The sequence below is a fragment of the Nesoenas mayeri genome (genome assembly GCF_963082525.1).
Source record: "Nesoenas mayeri genome assembly, chromosome: 5".
NCBI lineage: Eukaryota > Metazoa > Chordata > Aves > Columbiformes > Columbidae > Nesoenas > Nesoenas mayeri.
This window is the reverse complement of record NC_137548.1, coordinates 48,513,366-48,534,961: the sequence shown is the minus strand read 5'-3', so window position 1 is coordinate 48,534,961 and position 21,596 is coordinate 48,513,366. Positions and strand designations below refer to the sequence as shown.

Sequence of the window (21,596 nt, the reverse complement as noted above, 5' to 3'; positions counted from 1 at the left end):
CTGCCACCCCAAAACAAAAGGAAGAAAAAGCTCCACATCTATTTTAATTCAATGAAAATAAAATCTTAATTGATGGTTGTACTGCAAGAGAAAACTATTTTAGTATTTTCATTGCTCTTCTTTCTATTTAGAAACAGGACCAAAACTACATATAGCATATTGCTTTATTTGGCACATCTGTGAACATAGTTAGGGCCTATGGATATCTTTGTCCTCTGACAGTCTGGAAAGTGAACATAATGACAACATTAAAAAAGAAATGATAAATTTTGAAGAAAAAGCAGAGTGAGATAATGCTTATACTCCTGTCTGAAAGGGATGTTCATCAATATGTAATCTTCTAGTGAGCTGGCCATCAAAATGTAGTCACGTTACTGAATACGAATGTTTGATAATCTCATATCCAAGAAAATAAATAAATCAATTGAGAGAAGAAAGCTGATGGTTGCGTATGAAATGTTTTTCCCACTCCATAACCAGCAGGGGTCACTAGAATACTATTTTTATTGGTTTTTAGTATTTTTTTCTGCTCTTTGTGTAATTATCAAATGTTTTCATTTTATGGTTTCACAGGGTGGACAGATAATTTCAGTATTGCAGAAGGAAAAATGCAGTTTAATTGACAGCTTTACTATTCTCATTCCTAATGCAATTTCATGTTGATTCCCGTGGGTAATGAAGTCTCATAAAAGTGAAACCGTGTTTCTAAAAACTTGTATTTGTTATGTTTGAATTTAATGTTGATGAAAGATGATATATTGTTAGCCCAGGAGACCAAATTCCTCTTCTTATTCTGGGCAGGAAATAGAAGAGGCAACAGTACTAGCAATTTCGGCATGCGGTATAACTTCTGAGACATCACCTCTAGGGACTTCAGTCTCTATGCTCAGTCAACTTTGATTTGATTTGCAAAGAGTACATCAAGCAGCCTAGGGAGCACTAGCAACCAGGAGAGCTGTGAACAGAGCAGGCAAACAAGAGTGGAATGAGGCAGTTCATGCGGAAGGGCACATAGGAGAGGTGGGGAAGCTCTGCCAGCTCAACCAGGGAGTATGGTGTCCACCTGCCAGAAGGCCATGGTGTCTGTATGGTTGGCACCCATCACAAGTGATTCAGCTGCCCAGACAGAGCTCTGGTGGGAAAGTGCGGCCACCCAGGTGTCAGGCTGCAGGCTGTGCCCTACTTCTACACCAATACTGGATGGCAGCAGTGAGCACAGCTGTGGGAGGTGTGACCAGGTAGGAGAACTCCTCTGCTTAGTGACAGGACTCTGAGAGGAGGTGAGCAGGTTGGAGTATCAGAGAGTGTGGGAAGGAGATAGACCACTGGAGTCACACCTTGCCTTCCCTGGGACAGGCCCAGAGGTAGACAGGCACACACAGTACAGAGGACTCTCTACCTTCTCTCTGCATAGTGGAACATACTGACTCAATGGATAGGGGGCAATGGCAGCATGTTCCTGCCGAGTGCAGAAAGAGTGTCTCTGCTGTGACTGCCCCACCTTCCCAGGTTCTCTTGCAAAATGAGTATGAGGCTCTGCAGGTGGAACCAAACAACAATATTGAGGAAGGTGTTTCAGCCAAGTTGGAGGTGCCACAGAAGATAAGTTGATCTGCATGGTCCATCAAAAGAAGTGCTACAAAGAAAAAAAAGCAGGTTGTGGTCATAGGAGACTCCTAAAGGGAGCAGAAGGCTCAATATGCAGACCAGACCCACTTCTGGGGGAAGCCTGCTGTCTTCCTGGAGCCAGAGTTAAAGATGTGAAGAGAAAACTTCCTGCCCTGGTAAGGTCCTCAGATTATTATCCTCTACTAATTTTTCAGGTAGGTAGCGATGAGACTGAAAAGGGAAATCCAAAGCAAATCAAGAGGGTCTTGAGGACCTTGGGATGACTGGTTAAGGGATCAAGAGCACAAGTCTTCGTCTGTCCCCCCAGTTGCAGGATATGATGAGGAAAGATACAGGAAGACACAGCAGATCGATACCTGGCTGTGGGATTGGTGTCACCAGCAGAATTTTGCGTTTTTTGATCATGGGTTGGTTTACATGACACCTGGCCTGCTAGCAGCAAATGGGATGCACCTGTCTTAAAGGGGGAAAAGGTTACTTGAACAGGAGTTAGCAGGGCTCATTGAAAGAGCTTTAAACTAGATTTCAAGGGGAAAGGTGAGAAAACCAGATACAGCAGAAACAAACCCAAAGGCCGCAACCCAACATTTGAGGGATGCGGGCTAGTGAGGCCCTTTGATCTGCTCTCTCATTGGAGGTGGGGAATGGAGAGCCATGCGGTAGAAAACACAAAAGGGTTATAGATGTTATAAATATGTTAGAAACCACAGTAGTGCCTGAGAATGGTCACAAAGGAATTAGGGCTTCTCACTACAAAAGGTGTCAGGATCCAGAACCCAGTTGAAATGCATCTATACTAATGCACATAGCATGGGAAAAAAACCAGGATGAGATGGAAGCCACTGTGCAGTAGAAAAACTATAATGTACTTGCTATCACAGAAACATGGTGAGATGACTCCTACAACTGGAGTGTTACATTGTTATGGCTATAAACTCTTCGGAAGCAATAGGCAAGGAAGGAGAGGAGGTGGGGTAGCCCTGTATGTTAGGGAGTGTTTTGGTTGTCTTGAGCTTGATGAGGATGATGATAGGTATATGGGTAGGAATCAAGGGGAAGGCCAACAAGGCAGATATCCTGGTGGGAGTTTGTTACAAACTACACCGGACAAAGACACAGATAAAATGTTCTGCAGGGAGCTGGGAGAAGTTTCAGAGTTGCTAGCTGTTGTTCTCATAGGGGAGACTTCAACTTACCAGATGTCTGCTGGAAATACAACACAGCAGAGAAGAAACAATCTAGAAGGCTCCTAAAGTGTGTGGAAGACAACTTCCTGACACACTTGGTCAGTGAGCCAGCTGGGGAAGGCACCCCACTGGACCTGTTGTTTGTGAACAGAGGAGGACTCATGGGTAATGTGTCAGTTGGAGGTCACCTTGGGCATGGTGATCATAAAATGATTGAATTTTCTGTTGTTGGGGAAGTAAGGACGGTGGTCAGCAGAACTGCTACTTTGGATTTCTGAAGGGCAGACCTGTTGAGGAGGCTGGTTGGAAGAGTCCCTTTGGGAGGTGGTCCTGAAGGGCAAAGGAGTCCAGGAAGGCTGGTCACTCTTCAAGAAGGAAATCTTAGAGGTGTAGGAGCAGGCTGCCCTGCATGCCAAAAGATTAGCCAGTGGGGAAGAAGACTGGCCTGGCTGAATAGAAAGCTTTGGCTGGTTCTTGGAATAAAAGGAGAATTTATAACCTTTGGAAGAAAGGGCAGGCTACTCAGGAGGTCTGCAAGGGTGCTGTGAAGTTGTGCAGGGAGAAAACAGAAGGGCCAAAGCCCAACTAGAGCTGAGCATAGCTATTGCTGTAAAGGGAACAAAAACGTTTCTATAAATACATAAGCCACAAAAAGAAGGCTAAGGAGAATCTCCATTCTTTAGTGAATGGGATGGAAACATAGTGACAGGAGATGAGAGAAGGGCTAAGGTACTTAATGCCATCTTTGCCTCAGTCTTTCATAGTAAGACCAGTTGTGCTCCAAGTACAGAGCCCCCTGACCTGGAAGACAGACACAGTGTCACGGAGGTACCCCGAGGTTAGTTTAAGGGACAACAGGGTCCAAAAACAACTTCTATTAAACCAGTGAGAAACAGGGTTTTAGCACTCCAAAGTGACTTAAATAAAGGTTCGGATATCAGTTGAGGAAAATTATTATGAAGGGGCAGCAACTAATACAACAGGCGGTCCACAGTGTGCATGCACGTGGCTTCACTCAAAACAATGCCGGAGCCAGCCCTGAGTCCGAGATGAATACACACTTGCCTGAACACGGTGCGGGATTATTTTTAAAGAGATACACATACTCGAAGTGAATACGGAAAGTGTACACTCGTGATTCCACGAGGGTAAATTTATAATACACTCGCAATCCTGCGAGGGTTAATTTACTTACACGTGTGGCGGCAAGGCAAGCGGAGTCTCCATCCCGGGGAGGGGGGCTCTTGGCGGCAGCATCTTGCTCGTGCTCCCAGAGACCCGTGACAATGGGCGGAGTCTCGACGAGAATCCCGTTTTTATGTCGGCTGATCAGATCTGACTGTAGGCATTCTAGAAGATTCTCTGCACCCCCACACTGGCTGTGGGATGCCCCTGAAGCCTCCAAACATCCCCCACACTGGCCGCAGGTGCCCAGCGGCTCACTGGCGCCTCGGCACTCGCTTCTCCTAATGGCCCTGGCCAGGGTGCTGTGGGGCCAAACAAAAGAAGCTGTTAGCCTCAAGTAGCAGAGAGAGAGGGAGATGTGCCTACTCCTTCCATACTGAAGGAGGGAGGGGGAGAGAGGGGGTTTTGCATTCTGCCACAGACAGGGAGCAAAATGAAGCCCAAATAATCCAAGGAGAAATGGTTAGCAACATGTTACATCACTTAGATACACACAAGTCCGTGGGGCCAAGGGTATTGAGGAAGCTGGTGGAGGTGCTCACCAAGCCACTTTCTATCATTTATCAGCAATCCTGGCTAACCAGGAAGGTTCTAGCCAACTGGAAGTTGACAAATGTGACACCCATCTACAAGAAGGGCCAGAAGGAGGATCCGAGGAATTATGGGCCTTGACAGGTCTGACCTCAGTGCCTGGGGAGGTCGTGGAACAGATCATCCTGAGAGTACCATCATGCAGCACATACAAGAAAACCAAGTGATTAGGCCCAGTTGGCATGGGTTTGTGAAAGGCAGCTCCTGCTTCACCAACTTGATCTATAGCAAGGTGACCAGCTTAGTAGTTGAAGGAAAGGCTGTGGGATGTTGTGTACTTAGATTTCAGTAAAGCCCTTGACACAGTTTCACACAACATTCTCCTGGAGAAATTGGTAGCTCCTGGCTTGGACAGGCATACTCTTTGCTGGGTAAAGACCTGACTGGATGCCCAGTCCCAAAGAGTTGTGTTGAATGATGTCAAGTCCAGCTGGAGGCTGGTCACAAGTGGTGTTCCCCAGGGCTTAGTATTGGGGCCGGTTCTGTTTAATATCTTTATCAGTGATCTGGATGAAGGGATTGAGTGCACCCTCAGTAAGTTTGCAGGTGACACCAGGCTTGGCGGGAGTGTTGATCTGCTTAAGTGTAGAAAGGTTCTACATTGACATCTGGACAGGCTGGATGGGCTGAGGCCAGTTGTATGAGGTTTAAAGAGGCCAAGTGCTGGGTCCTGCACTTGGGTCACAACAACCCCATGGAATGCTACGGGCTTGGGGAAGAGTGGCTGAAAAGCTGCTTGGCGGAAAAGCATCTGGGGGTGTTGGTTGACAGCTGACTGAATATGAGCCAGCAGTGTGTCCAGTTGGCCAAAAAGGCCAACAGCATCCTGGCGTGCATCAAGAACAGCGTGGCCAGCAGAAGTAGGTAAGTGATCGTCCCCCTGTACTCAGCACTGGTGAGGCTCCCACCTTGAATACTGTGTTCAGTTTTGGGCCCCTCGCTACAGAAAAGACATGGAGGTACTGGAGAGAGTTCAGAGGAGGGAAATGAAGGTGGTGAAGGAAACAAGTCTTATGAGGATGGGCTGAACAATCTGGGACTGTTTAGTCTGGAGAAAAGGAGGCTTGGGAGATTTTATCGCTCTCTACAGCTATCTGAAAGGAGGCTGTAGCATGGAGGGTGTTGGTCTTTTCTCCTAAGTAGCAAGTGATAGGACAAGAGGAAATAGCCTCAAGTTGCGCCAGGGAAGGTTCAGATTTGATATTAGGAAAAATTTATTCACAGAAAGGGTTGTGAAGTAGTGGAACAGGCTGCCCAGGGAAGTGGTTGAGTCACCATCCCTGGAGGTGTTTAAAAAATGTATAGATGAGGTTCTTAGGGACATGGTTTAGTGCTAGAGTTAGGTTATTGTTGGATTCAGTGATCTTGAGGGTCTCTTCCAACCAAAATGGTGCTATGATTCTATGAATGCAGTTTGTATCTTGTGATTTGGATACTTGGTTGTCAGTAACTGAACAGAGCACATAGGCAATTGAATGCCAGTTGGGTTTGATGTCCTAGAGGGAATTTTGGCTTAAAGCAAAGATGTGGCATAAGACCAGTGATATGCTCTGCAAAAATGTTCTTTCCAATCCTGTCTGTTGAGTAAGCTGGTTTGTATTTGATGTGAAAGAGGGCATCGATTTTTGCAGTCTTTAATGAACATAACTATGATCCTTTCTCTTGTGCTTGGGTACTGAAATACAGATGAGTTTTTTTGAATGCTGCAGTGAAATATTCTTCTTAAAATTGCATTTAATCAACTACCTTCCAAACTTATGACCACTTCTTGGCTGCAGCAGTGAAGGAACAAAAAAAAAAGTGGAAAAGTGGTTTGCCTGGTTTTGTGAAGTCATTTCCTCTTGCCTTACCTGTGAAAGAGAATCTTTACCTTTCTGTGAACTGCCTGGCATACCCAAGTTAAGAGATGTCATAAATGACAAAACACATGAATCAAGGTATTTGCTTTGGTTAGCTTGCACTGTTGGAGTTACTGCTGCAGGTTGCTTAGCACTGAGATTTAATTTTAATGGTGCAGAACACTTACAGGATGATTGCGGGCTGGGAGAAGAGAATAACTAAGATACAGAGTGAAGCTCCTTTCTTCTTGTCTTCGTTCATTATGTTACAGAATTTGCCCAATAATTAAATTTCTTAACATCTATGAAGTACTTAATGGTCTGATATATAGGCTACTTGAATTAATGATCCAATGGAATTAAAGTACTGATACAGAGCCTGGAATTATGACTCTCTGTTATAAACTGTTTACGCTTTAGTTATTGCGAAGTGCAGTGCAACAATTAAATAATTAAATTTAAAAGGTCAGGTGCTATTTTGTGTACTCCCCTGCCAAGTTCCATAATAGGAACAATTATGACTTACATAGTTTTATAAGTGACTGAGTTTTGAATGTTTTCATTGCTTATTACTATAGAGGTCATAAAACACTTCATTTTCCCCTTCTAATTCAGGTAGTCCTGAAACGGGATTTTTTTTTTGTTGTTTTTGTTTTGTTTTGTTTTTTTTTTTAAGGCATTTGTCTCTTACCTAAATGCAGGTGGTATTATTGTGATGCTTAAGTATAACAGAGTGTGGTATCAGGAATTTAATGAAAATGCTCAGACACATAATACTATTGCAGCATTTCTGATGCTGGGGTAATGTTAAAAAATTACTTCATATAGAAAATGTAGTCATGTGTTGGGATTGTATGTAATGTCCCTATTTTTCAGTGCTGTGTAAGGAAAAGCTTATCATATTTTGTTGGAGGCCAAAACATTCAACTACCTCAAACTTTTTCTATGTAATTTCAATTTCAGTGTTGGTCATCTATTCAGTATTGATGTATTTGAAGAATCTAGACCTGTAATATCTTTATCATATGCTAGCATATATAGGTATTCTTCAAAAGTAGAGGAAGAGTATACTTTAGAACTAATCAGACTTGTGTAACATAGCAAAAGCAATTTCTAACACTTGTGGGAATTTTTATTTCACAAAGTATGTTTCTAAAAGACCATATTTAACTATATAGCAGACTGAGGAAACGAGCTTGCAAACATGCTTTCCAAAGAGGTTAAAGTTTCTGAGGTTTTTATTTGAATATCTTTAGTAGCATAGATATAAATTATAGAACTGTGATAGGTGGTTAAAGATGTCATTACCTGTGACATTTGTCTTAAAATTACAGTTTTAAATAGCTTGCTTTGACTTATGGCTTGCAATGAATACGGAAGGCTCAGGATTTTATTCAGGGCAGTGTTACTTAGTGGTGGTGTTGTGGAAATAAATTTCATTGTGTGGGTACTTCCTCTTGGAAAACCTACTGTAAACATCAGTATTTGGAATATGTTAATGCTATGCTGCAGCAGTTTGTGTCTCTGAATCTCAGTTTTTTTATTTGGAAACGAAAGCTACAGTATGATAAATGATAGGGGAACAACTAGCTATAGAATATATTAAAGAATGTAAAGCGGCTGTATTAAAGGGATAAATATCTATCTTCCATGGTTAAATAGATCTAGATTTCATGGTTAAACGGTGTATGTTAAGTATTCTTATGTTTTGTTCTATTTTGCAGGTGAAACAGTGAATGCTGGAGATGCATTGTGTGAAATTGAAACAGACAAAGCGGTGATTACCATGGAATCAAGTGATGATGGCATATTGGCTAAAATACTGGTAGGGATTGTGTCTTTCTGAGTTAGATTATACAGCTTCTTTTCAGACTATTGTTTAGCATATTGCCCCCAAAACTAGTTTAGATAGCTAATTTTTTTCTACTCAACTTTCAGAGTAATGCACTGACTTGCATTCCTAGTGAGAAATAATTGCTCTATTTATTTTGTACATATAACAGACTACTGGTACATGATCCTATATATTTTTAATGCATTTTCAGTGAACCTGATTGAATTATGTTGCTTTGTATGTTTTGTACCTTCTGAATTATGTCCATGAAATATTGCCATTTATGACATCTCTGAGTTATAGAAAAGTTACGATCAGTTAGTTAGAATATGGAATTTTGGATGGTACTGTACCCAGAATGCGTGATCTCTGTGCTAGATTATCTTGTGCTGGCCATTGAAGATGGAACATTATACAAAATGGGCTTACCTGAGGACAATTCTTAGAATTACTAATTTCCTGTATGCTTAAAATTAAATTGATTGATTAGGCTTAATGTAAAAGAATGAGAACTGGAATGAATGTGAAGTTCTCTGAACATCATTGTGGAGTATTTGTATGTATGAGATTCTTCCCTCTTATATGTGCACAGTTTGTTTGAGTTCCTAGTTTATTTTTAGCTTTAAATCCTGGTCTGTACCAAGATGGAAGCAATAACAACTGGACTACAGAGATCAGGATAGAGGACATTGTTCTAATCCTGCATTGCTTAAGGTTGACTTGCAAGTCCAGTGCTATTCTTTACATACAAGTCGAATTCTGAATCTTTTCCTTTCTCTTCCTTCTCTTTTCTAAGATTTTTGAAAAATGCTTCTTATTTTAAAATGACCCAGTATTATTTCTTGTCAGAATTTAGAAGGGTGAGGCTTTAATTCTGAGGTCTTCTGTTGCTGCTTCTGTGTAAATGTAAATATTACATTTTCTGAAAACTCATATTTGATGCTTAAAATTTAAGGGAGACTATTTTTCTTGTTCCTTAAATATATTTAATGAGAAATGTGTTTTAGAGTTTCTTATCTTTAGGGAGGGGAATGAAAATTGTTATAAATTTTGTTTAAAGACATGGAAAATATTTTTCCTCCTTTCCAGTATTTACCCCTTTTTCCAAAATTTCCCCAAACAGTACCCAAATCTGTGGAGTTCTCTTATCCTGTGAAAGCTTAATCTGTCAGCTAGCCTCTAGCACTTGCAACAAGAACACTGATATATTTTCTTTTAGAAATTGGGTAGATAAACATGGATAATCTTAACTATGATTTTGTAATGAATTTACAGCTTGGTTAAGATAAAGCAACTTGTTCAATTACAATTGTACAATATCTAGTTAGGCAGTCAAGTGGGCAGCTAAATGGGGAAACAAGGTAGTATTTCTCAGGTTTAATGCATATACAGACACATAAAGAGCTGCTTACCGTATTTGAACATCCTACTTAGGATCTACTGTATCCAAGAAAAGTTATGAAACACTTTGTAACGTTGAAATGATACGGAAGAAATCTACTTGAATCACTGTGCAACTTCTTAGATTTTTGGTGATAGATATGTTAAAATGAATATTAATGAATATTAATGCTCATGTGAAAAGTCTGGTTTTAAATAACTTGCCCTTGTATTGTGTGGGAACTCTGTAACAGAATGGACTAAATTTCAGTTCTCCATGATGATTCAGTTGTCTTTGGTGATACTTCCCTTTCAGTTCTTTGCCTCATTGTTTATATATCTTTATATAAAACAAACAAAAAACAACAACCAAAAATGAAAGGCCTCAAAAAATTAAGAAGCAGGAATGTCCTAGAGGCAAAACTCCATCTCTTTGTACAGTCTTGATATAGCTTCTTCGAAAACGGAAGAAGTACAAGTGAGCATGTTATTAAAGACTAAATGATACATATGCAGAAATTGTGCTGATTGCATGACTTTCTGGCAATACAGTGATGGTCTTTTGCTGTTCCTGTGTGCATAAATCCTTTATAAAGCTATATTATACTTTTTGTTGCAAACTACGTTTTCCAGATTTTCGTGGTACTTCTGTGCTAGTCTATACCTCATTTGAAAGAAAACAACACATATGAATTATAGTCTTTGTTCCCCCCACAAGACTCCATCCTTGTGGTTTCTCTGGGAGGACTAAAATTTTGTTTCTTTTCTTTTTTTTTTTTTTTTTTCCCCCCCTCTCCCAAACCCTTTGAAATTTTCAGAACGGTCTCATTTGCATTCTGTTGGAGTATTGCAGCTGTTTCTTCATGCCCTCCACAATAATTAAGCAATAGGGTGAATTGGAAGAACTTTGAATAAAATAAATAAAAAATAACAAGAAATTGTTTTGCCATATATGTAGTAGATTATGAAACCCTTTTGTTGCATTGAGGATTAATTTAGCAGAAGTTAAGCCCCCTTATGATGTGGCTGGGCTGAACCCCTGAGTGATATCCAATTACATCAAATAACCTCAAGTCAGCACTGTAGGTCCGATTGTGCAAACGTACTTGCACAGATTCACAAATAGTATAATATATACTAGAAGTCTGAGCACATTAATTTGCACAATTGGATTCACTGATAGTGCGGGATCTCTTGAGGTCCCTTCCAATCCCTAGCATTCTGTGATTCTGTGACAATCGCAACCACTGAATTTACACACTTGCACAGATTCACATATGGTTTAATAATACTGAAAATCTGAGCACATTCAGCGAGAAATTCTCATTACTTGATCCTGAAGTATTGAAGGTTATTAAAGCAACAAATGCAAGTTCTTTTAGATGTCATTGATAAATACACTGTCTGCAAAAACACACAAGTTGCAAAATACACTTTAGTTGTAAAAACAAATGTTAGTTGCAAGAAATGAGTATTGGTACCATATATATATATAAACTCTAAGATGACTATATAGTGCTATTAATGTGATTACAAATACAAGCTTGAAGTCTAAGTGTCCAGGGAAAGACTTGGTATAACTAAGTGTGCAAATTGCACCCAGAAGTGTCCCTTTGCAGCAGGGAAGGTAGGTACAGACTGTCAACTGCTCCCGGAAGTGTTATTATGCTGTTCCCTTGATTTCTCAGTGATGGTGTCTTCTCTCACCCTTTCTCAATTGTTAGGATATTTTATGCTATTTTTTTATGTTTAGGTGGAGCTTGAGTGACCCTAGTCATACATACTTTGTTATTTGTTGGTGTAAAAATATCTCTTCAATTTTTAAGGTAAAAACTTTACTACACATGCTCACAAGTGTGCTGGAGGTGTATACCATTTGACATGGAGGTATGTTTTGATGATATAATGAGATTCTAATGAACGATGTCCATCTATTGGACAAATTTCTGGCTCAGTAACTAGCATTTTGGATGGAATTGAACATTTATCCTTTTTAATTGACAGCAGCTATACCTTATCTTTAAAATTGGCAGCAGCTATACCATCTGGTTCTTGTACCTGCCCTGTTATACAGGGCCTGGTCGTGGTTTCTTTGTATCACTCCGCCCCCCATATCTTCTTGATTGGTACTATACTGAGCTCCCCCAGGTACTACCATCAAAGAATGCGGGCCAGGTGAGGGCAGGAGGGCTGAAACCAGACAGAATAGATTTTTCCCCCACCACTCAGCTGCCTTATATGCTGAAGATGGGGATATAGCTTTATTTTCAGTAAGTTTATTCTTACTAATTAGTTTCAATAATTTGCCCCCTCAGTAATTATTCCACACCCTTTGTCAAAATTTTTATTTCCAGTTGGTATGTTAGGAGAGAAGGGAGAGGAAAAAAATGTAGAGATTGAGTAGTGAAATGTAACAAGTGAAATGAATTTGAAAGGGAAAATTCCTGGCTGAACAGAAGTGGTGGTTTTGAGTGAAGATTATGCAGTTACAGAATTCTCCACTAGGAGAACAGATCTAAGACCCCACTGAAAAGCTGTATTGAACAAAACCATTTTTGTAATAGGAAGAAGAGGCGGAAGGAAAAATAAATAAATAAGTAAATAAAAACAAGTCGCACAAAACAACATCAAAAAAATCCTCTCTTGCATTGCACAGTAAGACCTGATGAAGAGATCCAGCCTTTAGTTTGAAACATTAATTGACAAAAGTAATTTGTATTTTGTATAGAGCTATAAATAAAATTGAATTTACTATGTAGATTTTTATTAACTGAATGCTCAATAACACGAACTAGAGAGACAATTCTTCATTGACTTTTCTTCGCTGAGATCCTTTATGCTCTGTGGTAGACATTTTTACCATTTTAAACTGGTAATATTAAGGGTAATGCTCTTAAAAAGGTTCTTTTTGTTTTGCATCATCTGTTTAAATAGTTATTAATTCATAATCTGTATACAATTTTTGATAGTGTTTTCTTAAAACAATTTTTCAGAACCTGTTGATAATTGGAAAATATTATTCCAAAATTAAATGTGAGATTCCTTTTAAGCTGTATAATCTTTCACCTTCCTAACACATAGAAGTCAAATGTCACATTAGAAGTATTTTGTAGATTGTGATGTGTCTGAAATGCAGGAAGTAATAATAAGAATTCCACTGTGTTTAGGGTGAAATGAAGGTTAAAGCATTTCTAGTTTTAGTATGCAAAGTTGTGTAAGCACAAAGCAATGATTTCCTGAAGCTTAAAATAAAATTTCAACTAATCCATACCTCTTGTGGGGGGAAAAAAAAAAAAAATAAAAAAAATATATATATATATATGTTCTTTATTCGTTTTAGCTCCATGTGGTCATATTTTTTGATCAATAAATATAAGTAGCTTGAAGCGTTTCTAACTGTACTCAGTACTCTAAATCCCTTCGTGGAGATGATATCTAGTATCTCAGTCACGTTTCTGAGCATGAATGCTTATGGGTTCTGAGAATTCTTAACAACTTCATGGAGCTGTTGGACTTCATCTAAAAGGCGTGACTGTTTTTTGTGGTTCCACACTAAACAAACACTGTCAGATGCTGCCCTGCAAATGTTGCTTTATATACAGGCACTTGGTAATAATGAGACCGTTTAAAGCTTAATAGCATTCAGTCAAAACTGAAAAGGATTTGTGAAAAGATAAAATCATCTGAAAAATGAAATAGGCATGAGATTTAAATGTCTGTTTCCTTGATGTTTGCTAACCATTGTTTTACTGTGTTTAATACAAACATTTCATAATTGAGTTTACCTAGAAAGTGGGAAGAATAACTAAAAATTGGGGCTTGGCCTTCCACAGAAATCTTATACTGTTTCTGAAGGCTGTAGTTATTAAATGTTGCTGTGACCACAAGTGTTGCTAGTAAAATTTCTCCAGAAGATATTGCAGTTTTTGGTCTTAGCTATATTTGTAGTTCTAAAAAGGGTGGATATTGACTTAGTTGACTGCAAAAACCTGGAAGAGAATACAGAAGATCAGTGTGATCAGAATGGATACAAAGGTGTGAAATTTGGCAGTATATATCATGTAGAGGCAAGAAGCTATCAATAAGTAGGTTAGAAAAGGACAAGTCATTGATTACTGCAGCCTCCTGTACTGACAGCGGGTCTAATTTGCATAGACCATTTGCTGTCAGACACTCTTTACATGCTGTGACACCGTTCTATATTTGTATTTAGAAAAAAAATATTCTCAATCATCAAAAGTAAATAGTTGTACAAAAGTTAACTGTCTTATTCTCTTGATGCCGTGGCCATAAATTGCAGCTCATAACTATTCCATTTATCACAATCCTTTATGTACTGAGTGACTCTTGAAATATCTCTCCAAGGTATTCTCTTTTGCAAGTTTGAAAAAGCTTGCGCTCTTCAACCCCCAAAGGATTGTTTTCAAAATTCTCTTTTTTTCTCTTATAATCCTTCAAACTGTCTTTAACAATTTGTCTTGGAAGTATGGTACTCTAAACTGAATTAAATATTCTATCTAAAGCCTCATCAGGGCTTTATAGAGTGAAATGCTTCTCAAGCTTTTAATGGAACATTTCCAAAATAAAATAGGCTATGCTTCTCTCACCCCTGCTTTTTTGCCTGTTTATATTGACTCATGTTAGCTAGTTTCCTGTGTGATCTTGGAGCCTTTCCGACTTAACTAAAACTGTGTTATTCTGCTAACAGTCCTACAGTCACTAAGAACCAAGTTTTCACTCTGAAAGAAAATGCTGTTAAGGGCAAACCTTTATAGTAAATTCTATGTAATTTAGTGAGGGAGGTCTCATGTAGGGAATATCCACAGCAGAGTTGTGGATTCCATAATTATATGCAGGCATACTGGTGTTACTAATAGTTGCTGCCTAGCTACTTAGGAAACAACAGAATGGGCATAGGTACAGACTGGTTCCTGGAGCCATCAGTGTGCAAGAGAATATTCTACTTTACACACAGTGAGACACACATTTCTGCTGCTATTATGAAAGCTCTTTGGGTTGATATATTAGGTTGCCTATCTCTACTACAGTTGTATTTTCTTACAACAGCATAAATCTGCATAGTTATCCTTTAAAAAAAAAAACAAACCACACACACACAAAAAAAACAAACAAAAAAACCCCAAACAAAAAAAAAACCCAAAAAAGTAGTTCCCTGCCTGGCAGCATTTAAGAAGTGATGGTCTGTTTGGTCTGTTTAGTCCTTTTTGTGTATGTGAAGGGAATTAACATACTTTGCAAAAATGAAATCATTGAAATAGGTCGGGGGGACTAGGTGGAGAAGAGAGGTGTTGTAAGATGGAACTCAGCTGCAATGAAGTCTATCAGGGCTTACAAGAAATTATCATTAGTGTCTATTTTCTCCAGGATAACTTGCATTTTAAAGACTAGTTTATATAAAAACTAAGAGGTTTGTAAATATTTTCCTTCTTTTAATTTATGTTGCTAAATAGTAAGTTTTCCCAGATTGTTATAAATGAAGACAAGTCTTTGAGCCAATTAATTAATTTTATTGATTAAGCAAATTTAAAGCAAGCAGTAATTAGGCAAAACAGCGCTGGGTGACCGAGGGAAGCTCAGTTCCGCCACGGCACACAACTCAACTTTTCATATGTGCTTATATATGTTATACACTTGTTCACGCACTGGGACACCCTGACAAGTTAGCTCCTGGTTGGCTAGTCGACGGTGAAAGATGTTGCTGGGTGTCGCTTGGTGTTTGTGCCTCTGGAGTTCTGTTATCTGTTGTACCATCTGGGCGCTCTGTTATCTGTTACACCATTCGGGCACTCTGTTATCTGTTGCACAATCCGGCCATTGGCTTGGTTGGGGCCCGGCATCCGGCCATTGGCCTAACTACTATTTTTTACAAAATATAATGAAACTTGCACAAGCGTAATTACTTCTTACAACGATATGCATAATATGATTGAACCCTACTCGATTTGTTCAACAACCTTGGCCATATCTATTACAATTCCCCCCTTTCCTCTCGAGCATCTATTTGTTGATCAAATCGAGTTACCGCTTCTTGGGCTAGTAAGATCATTTCAGCTTCTTCATCAGTAACATATCTTTGTAGCAGCATAAGGTGTACCTGCTCTACACAGCTTTTAACTAGTCTAATAAGTCGATTTAGGATACAGGGTCCAAAGGTTAGGGTAAGTAATAATATTATCAAGGGTCCAGCTATTGTGGATAGCAATGTAGTTAGCCACGGGGACTGAGTAAACCAAGACTCGTACCACCGCTTTGCAGCTTCTCTTTCCCTTTTTCTCTGTTCCAGTCTCTCCCTTAATTTTGCCATTGAGTCCCGGACTACCCCTGTGTGATCTGCATAAAAACAACACTCTTCCTTCAAGGCTGCGCATAATCCCCCTTGCTGTAAGAAAAGGAGATCCATCCCTCTCCTGTTTTGTAACACTACTTCAGATAGTGAGGTTAGAGATCTCTCTAAGGCGGTTATGGAGTTTTCAATTCTCTCTAGGTCCTCATCTATCACAGTCTTCAAGGAACTGAATCCTTGATTTTGTTGAACAAGTGAAGCTATCCCTGTTCCTGCTCCGGCTACCCCTAACCCTAGCAACGTGGCTATAGTAATAGCTGTAATGGGTTCTCGCTTGGTACGATGGAGCCCTGTATCCCAAATATCATACATCACATCTTCTTGATGATATAATATCCTTGGAATAATGGTAACTGACATGCAATACTCTCGTGAACTGTTAAACACTTTTAAAGACACACATGGAGTAAGTCCCGTCCTGGAACATATCCATTTTGTTCCATTCGGGGGAATAATATATCCTGTGGTTTCCTTAAGTCTCGGTATGATATTACCACAAAGTGACCTCTTGGAATTTGGTACTTTACCTATACAAGTCCCTATCCCAGTTACATGTTGCATAGTTATCCCTCTTTTCTGCTTTTCCCAAAGACACTGAATAGACGCAGACTCCTTGCTTGTGGTATACAGACGATTATCCCCTATAGCTTCATAAAAAGGTGGATTAACATTATAACACAACCAGCAACCATTGGTTAGGTTGGGTTGAGTATAGTTTAGGGTTTGATAAGTAGCCCGGATAATTTCCCACAGAGGATTCAAAGATTCTGAGGCTTCAGTATTCAGAGATTTCAAGGCTTCAGTGACAGTTTCCTCTCTTACTATTATATTCTCTTTTTCTACTGTCTTTGTTTCCCTACCTAGCAGGGGGGTGGATTTTACTACTGGATTGGGACCTATTGCTCGAAAGGTCGGTTTAACTTCTTCCTTCTTTATGATAAACGTGCCTCCTCTGTCATCTCCCGGCTGATAATACCGCATTCCCCAGGTTTTTCCAACAAGCCATCCATTATGTTCAGGATTTGTTATGTTCATGACTATGTATTTACAGCTGCCCTCGGGTTCTAGTCTCCCACGGCGAGCTAATTGCATCCCGCCCCCGAGTCCCGTAGGGGCAATGCATCCTGGAGGTCCCCATTCAACCTTTAAAAACTTATCCACATTGGCCTGAGGAACCTGCCAATTTGAGGCAATTGTTGCACACCCCCAGTAAGCGCAATAATAGTGTCCTGGGGTATTACAAAATGAGGGCCCTGTGCTAGGGCACATATAAAACCCCATTTCGTTAAGGCATGGCCTAACCTCAACTAATTGGCATAAGGTTGGAGTAAAAGAGGGTGACCCTGATGTGGTTTGTTGTTGTATTATCGTTTGATCCTCCCATCGATAGAGGGTCCATTTAAAAGGTTGATGGGAACTGCCTTGGTTTATTGCTATTATTACCGGTAAGGTAAGGAGGATTAGGGAGAGCGACCCAGCCCTTAGTTGGCTGAAAATCAGCCAGTGGAGGTTCATTTTGTTGAGGGTTGTTCTGCTTAATGGAGCTGCTTTATTTTAGAAGTTTTCGGAGGCACTTGCCAATCCCCACAAGGATACCCCTCTGCCTTGCCCTGGGCCTACTCTGTTGCTTCAGAGTAGCCGGGTAAGTTATCTTCTCGGCAGCAGTTGTAGTCTTCAGGGAACTGCCTCCTGAATTCTCTTCTTGTTCTGCCACAACCCACTTTCTAATACTCAACCCAATAGGGCTATTTTTGAATACAAGGTTTTGGCCACTGTCCCAAATCCTCACAGGTTTTTGAACACTTCCTGTATCTTTTCTTACCAAAACGCTTCTTACACTTCCTCGTGGTTATTTCCCAAATGTTTGGACTTAGAGTCCAAACAGAGGGTACCTGAATAGTTTTATTACACTCTATATCCCTAACTATAAGTTCTTCCTCTAATTGTGCAACAGTTTTGTACCAATCTCTTCTACAGTATTTGTAACTAGGATCCGTGCTATGTTCTCGTCCAGTGATTATTAATATCCTAATGATATTTAAGGGTTTTTTTTCCCAACACTCATTACACCATCGTTCAACATAAGGAAACTTTTTCCACTGCTGTATCCCGCACCCGTTACACACGCGACATACCCACGGATTGCATTGCTTACATACAGGACATGCGATGTGCGACTTCTATAATTCCTTACAATTGTCCATAAAAAGCCTGGTATCCAGGGCTATGCGTCATGTGTCTGTTTCCTCTTGAAGGTCAGCTTCAACTCATCCGGTTTCCCGGCCACTTCCCAGTCTGTGTGCAGAATAGGACCCTTTACTCGACTAGCGTGTGTCCAACCTCTTTCCGCGGTGCGAACTGCGGTATCTGTGGTGAGTAAAACAAGGAAAGGTCCCTCCCAGCGAGGGGTTAACGATGATTCCTTTCATGTTTTTATGAGTACTTGATCTCCTGGTTTAATACTATGTATTGCTATATCTAAAGGTGGTCTTTGAACCACCAGGCCTCGCTTTAACAGTTCTTGCCTCCTTTTCATGAACTCTATAAGGTATTCTTGTAACATCTTTTCTTCCACTTTAGGGTGTTCTATTGGTTTCTCCAAATCATAGGGCACTCCATATAACATTTCAAAGGAGGAAAGTCCTGTATCAGCCCTCGGTTGTGTCCTTATGTTCAAGAGGGCTAAGAGGAGGCACTTCACCCAGCTCATTTTGGTCTCTATCATTAATTTGGTTAGGTGCTTTTTAATTTCTCCGTTCATTCTTTCAACTTTCCCTGAACTCTGGGGGTGCCAAGGAGTGTGATACTCCCATTTGGTTCCCAGAGCTTCTAACGTTTCTCTAATTATTTTGGAAGTAAAATGGGGCCCTCTGTCCGAATCGATAACCGACATGATCCCATATCTAGGTATGATATGCTCTAATAATATTTTTACTACCGTCCTTGCAGTGGCCCGAGCTACCGGAAAGGCTTCGACAAAGTGAGTTAGGTGATCAACCAAAACTAGGAGATACTTATATCTACCTACCTTCGGTAACTCCGTAAAGTCTACCTGAATCCTTTCGAATGGCTTCTTGGCTAGTTGCCTCCCCCCAGGGACTCTTTCCCTAAGGCGCTGTTTATTTATCTTTTGACATGTTAAACATTCTCCAACGATTCTTTTTGCTAGATCATACACTCCCAAGGCCATATATTTATTAGCGAATTGATCTACCAGAGCCTGTACTCCCCAATGGGTTTGTCTATGAAACTCTCTCAAGACTCGCCAAGCTACTCCTTTTGGGAGCATTTCCCTCTCATCAGGTAGCCACCACTTTCCTTCTCGTTCAACTACTCCCATTTGCTCCAATTTTTCCTTTTCCTGATTTGTAAATCTCATAGCATACTTAGTTTGTACAGGATCCTGTTCAACTGCTTTTATTATTAGTAACGCAGCTTTCTTAGCTTCCTCGTCTGCTAAATTGTTCCCTCTTATTTGCGTGGAGGTTCCCTTTCGATGGCCCTTTACATAAACTACCGCAATTTGTTTGGGCCCTCTTAATGCCTCCAAAGTTTGCTTTATTAAGGTCTCATGTGTTAATCCTTTACCTTGAGAATTCATTAGGCCCCTCCCTTCCCAAATTTTTCCGAATGTGTGAACTACCCCAAATGCATATTTAGAATCCGTAAATATTGTCCCTCTCTTATCTTTTAACAACTGTAATGCCCTCAATACTGCGAATAGTTAGCAGGCTTGTGCCGACCAACTTATGTTAAGGGGACCCGATTCTTTGATTGTCCAACTGTTCCCGTCTATTATAGCGTATCCTGACTTCCTTTTCCCGTCCACTACCCGCGATGATCCATCTACAAACAATTTTTCTCCACATAACAACTCCTCTTCCTCTAAATCCTCCCTTATCTTAGTTTGATATTCTATTACTCTGATACAATCATGGGAAGGAGATTCACTCGGTTCCCCGTAGAAAAATTGGGCTGGATTCTGTAAATTAGTGGTTTCAAGCTCTAACTTAGGAGAGTGCAATAGAATTCCTTCATATTTCAGTAACCTAGCATCCGTAATCCATTTGTCAGCTTTCTGCTGTAATACCCCTCGTATATTATGAGGTGTGTATACCTTTAATTCTCCTCCCATAGTTATTTTCCCGACTTCCTTGACTAAGAGAGCAGTAGCGACTATGGCCTGTAAACAGGTAGGCCAGCCGCGACTAACTGGATCTAATAATTTGGAATAATATCCTACGGGTTTCTTTTTACTTGCCCATTCTTGCGTTAGGACCCCGAAGGCCGTGCCACCCTCTGTGTTAACAAATAGATAGAAAGGCCTCCGGGTATCCACCAGACTCAGTACTGGAGCATTTACTGAATCAGTTTTTAAGTTTTCTAATTGCTCGTCATCCTCTGTACTCCATTTCATCAGGCCTTCCCCCACTAGCTTCTGATATAAGAACTTAACCTTGTTGCTGTAGTTTTCAATCCACTGTCTACAGTAGCCAAAAAGACCTAAAAGTTGTCGCACTTGCCTTTTATTCTTGGGAGGCTGGAGGGACAAAATAGCGTTTACTCGCTCTGGATCTAGCTTCTTAGTCCCTTTACTCAGCCAGTGCCCTAGATATTTCACTTCTTCCTCAGTAAATTGCAGTTTAGATTTTGATACCTTTAAACCCTTTAGGCTCAAGAAATTTAATAACCTAATGCTGGTGCTTCGCACACTATCTTGGCTTTTTCCAGCTATTAATAGATCATCTACATATTGTACCAAAACTACCCCAGGTTCCAGTTCAAAGTCTTCCAAGACTTGTTCCAGGGCCTGTCCAAAAAGGTTTGGTGATTCAGTAAATCCCTGTGGAAGAACCGTCCATCTAAGTTGTTGTTTCCGATGGGTATCAGGGTTCTCCCACTCAAAGGCAAAATAATCACGACACTCTTCCCTCAAGGGACAAGCCCAGAAGGCATCCTTTAGGTCTATTACACTATACCAGGTTAATTCTGGGGACACTTGGCTTAATAGGTTATAAGGGTTGGCCACTACCGGAAATCTAGTTATCGTTCTTTTATTTACTTCACGGAGGTCTTGCACTAAACGATAGGACCCATCTGATTTCTTCACGGGTAATATGGGGGTATTATGGGGTGACATGCATGGTTCTAGCAGTCCCTGTTGTAATAATCGATCAATTACAGGTTGCAGCCCATGTCTCCCATCCTGTGATATAGGGTATTGTTTAACACGTATCGGTACTCCCGGATCTATTATTGTCACTGTAATCGGTGGAATTTCTAACTTCCCTACCGACTCAGGAGTGTACCATACTTCTGGACTGATTTTATCTTCATCTTCGGCTGTTAAAACATACAGTTTCACCTTCAATTCTTGATCTTTTACTTCTAAACTAATTCCCAATTTTACAATTAAATCTCTTCCTAATAGGTTATATTCGACCTCAGGTACTAATAAAAAGGACCCTACCCCTATCCGGGATGGGGATTCTATTTCAACTCCTTTAATTATGGGTACAAAAAAGGGTTCTCCTTTTGCTCCTATTACTTGTATTTTCTCCGAGGAGGGGGTACATCCCCGGGGCACA

The 21,596-nt window shown here is 40.3% G+C and overlaps 1 protein-coding gene across 9 annotated transcripts in view; it reads left to right on the top strand.

Annotated features, from left to right (window-relative positions):
- The window catches only part of PDHX (pyruvate dehydrogenase complex component X), a 104,271-nt gene that overhangs the window by 13,391 nt on the left and 69,284 nt on the right, over positions 1-21,596 (top strand). For 8 of the 9 annotated variants that reach the window (XR_013922137.1, XR_013922138.1, XM_080344562.1 and 5 more), the window contains one exon: positions 8,155-8,255. Coding sequence is in view for 7 of the 9 variants with exons in the window: in XM_080344562.1 (XP_080200688.1) it covers positions 8,155-8,255 (101 nt within the window). In the remaining 2 variants the exon portion in view is untranslated. Of the gene's footprint in view, positions 1-1,664; positions 1,785-8,154; positions 8,256-21,596 lie in introns of those variants that run through there. The other variant, XM_080344566.1, reaches the window with a different exon arrangement.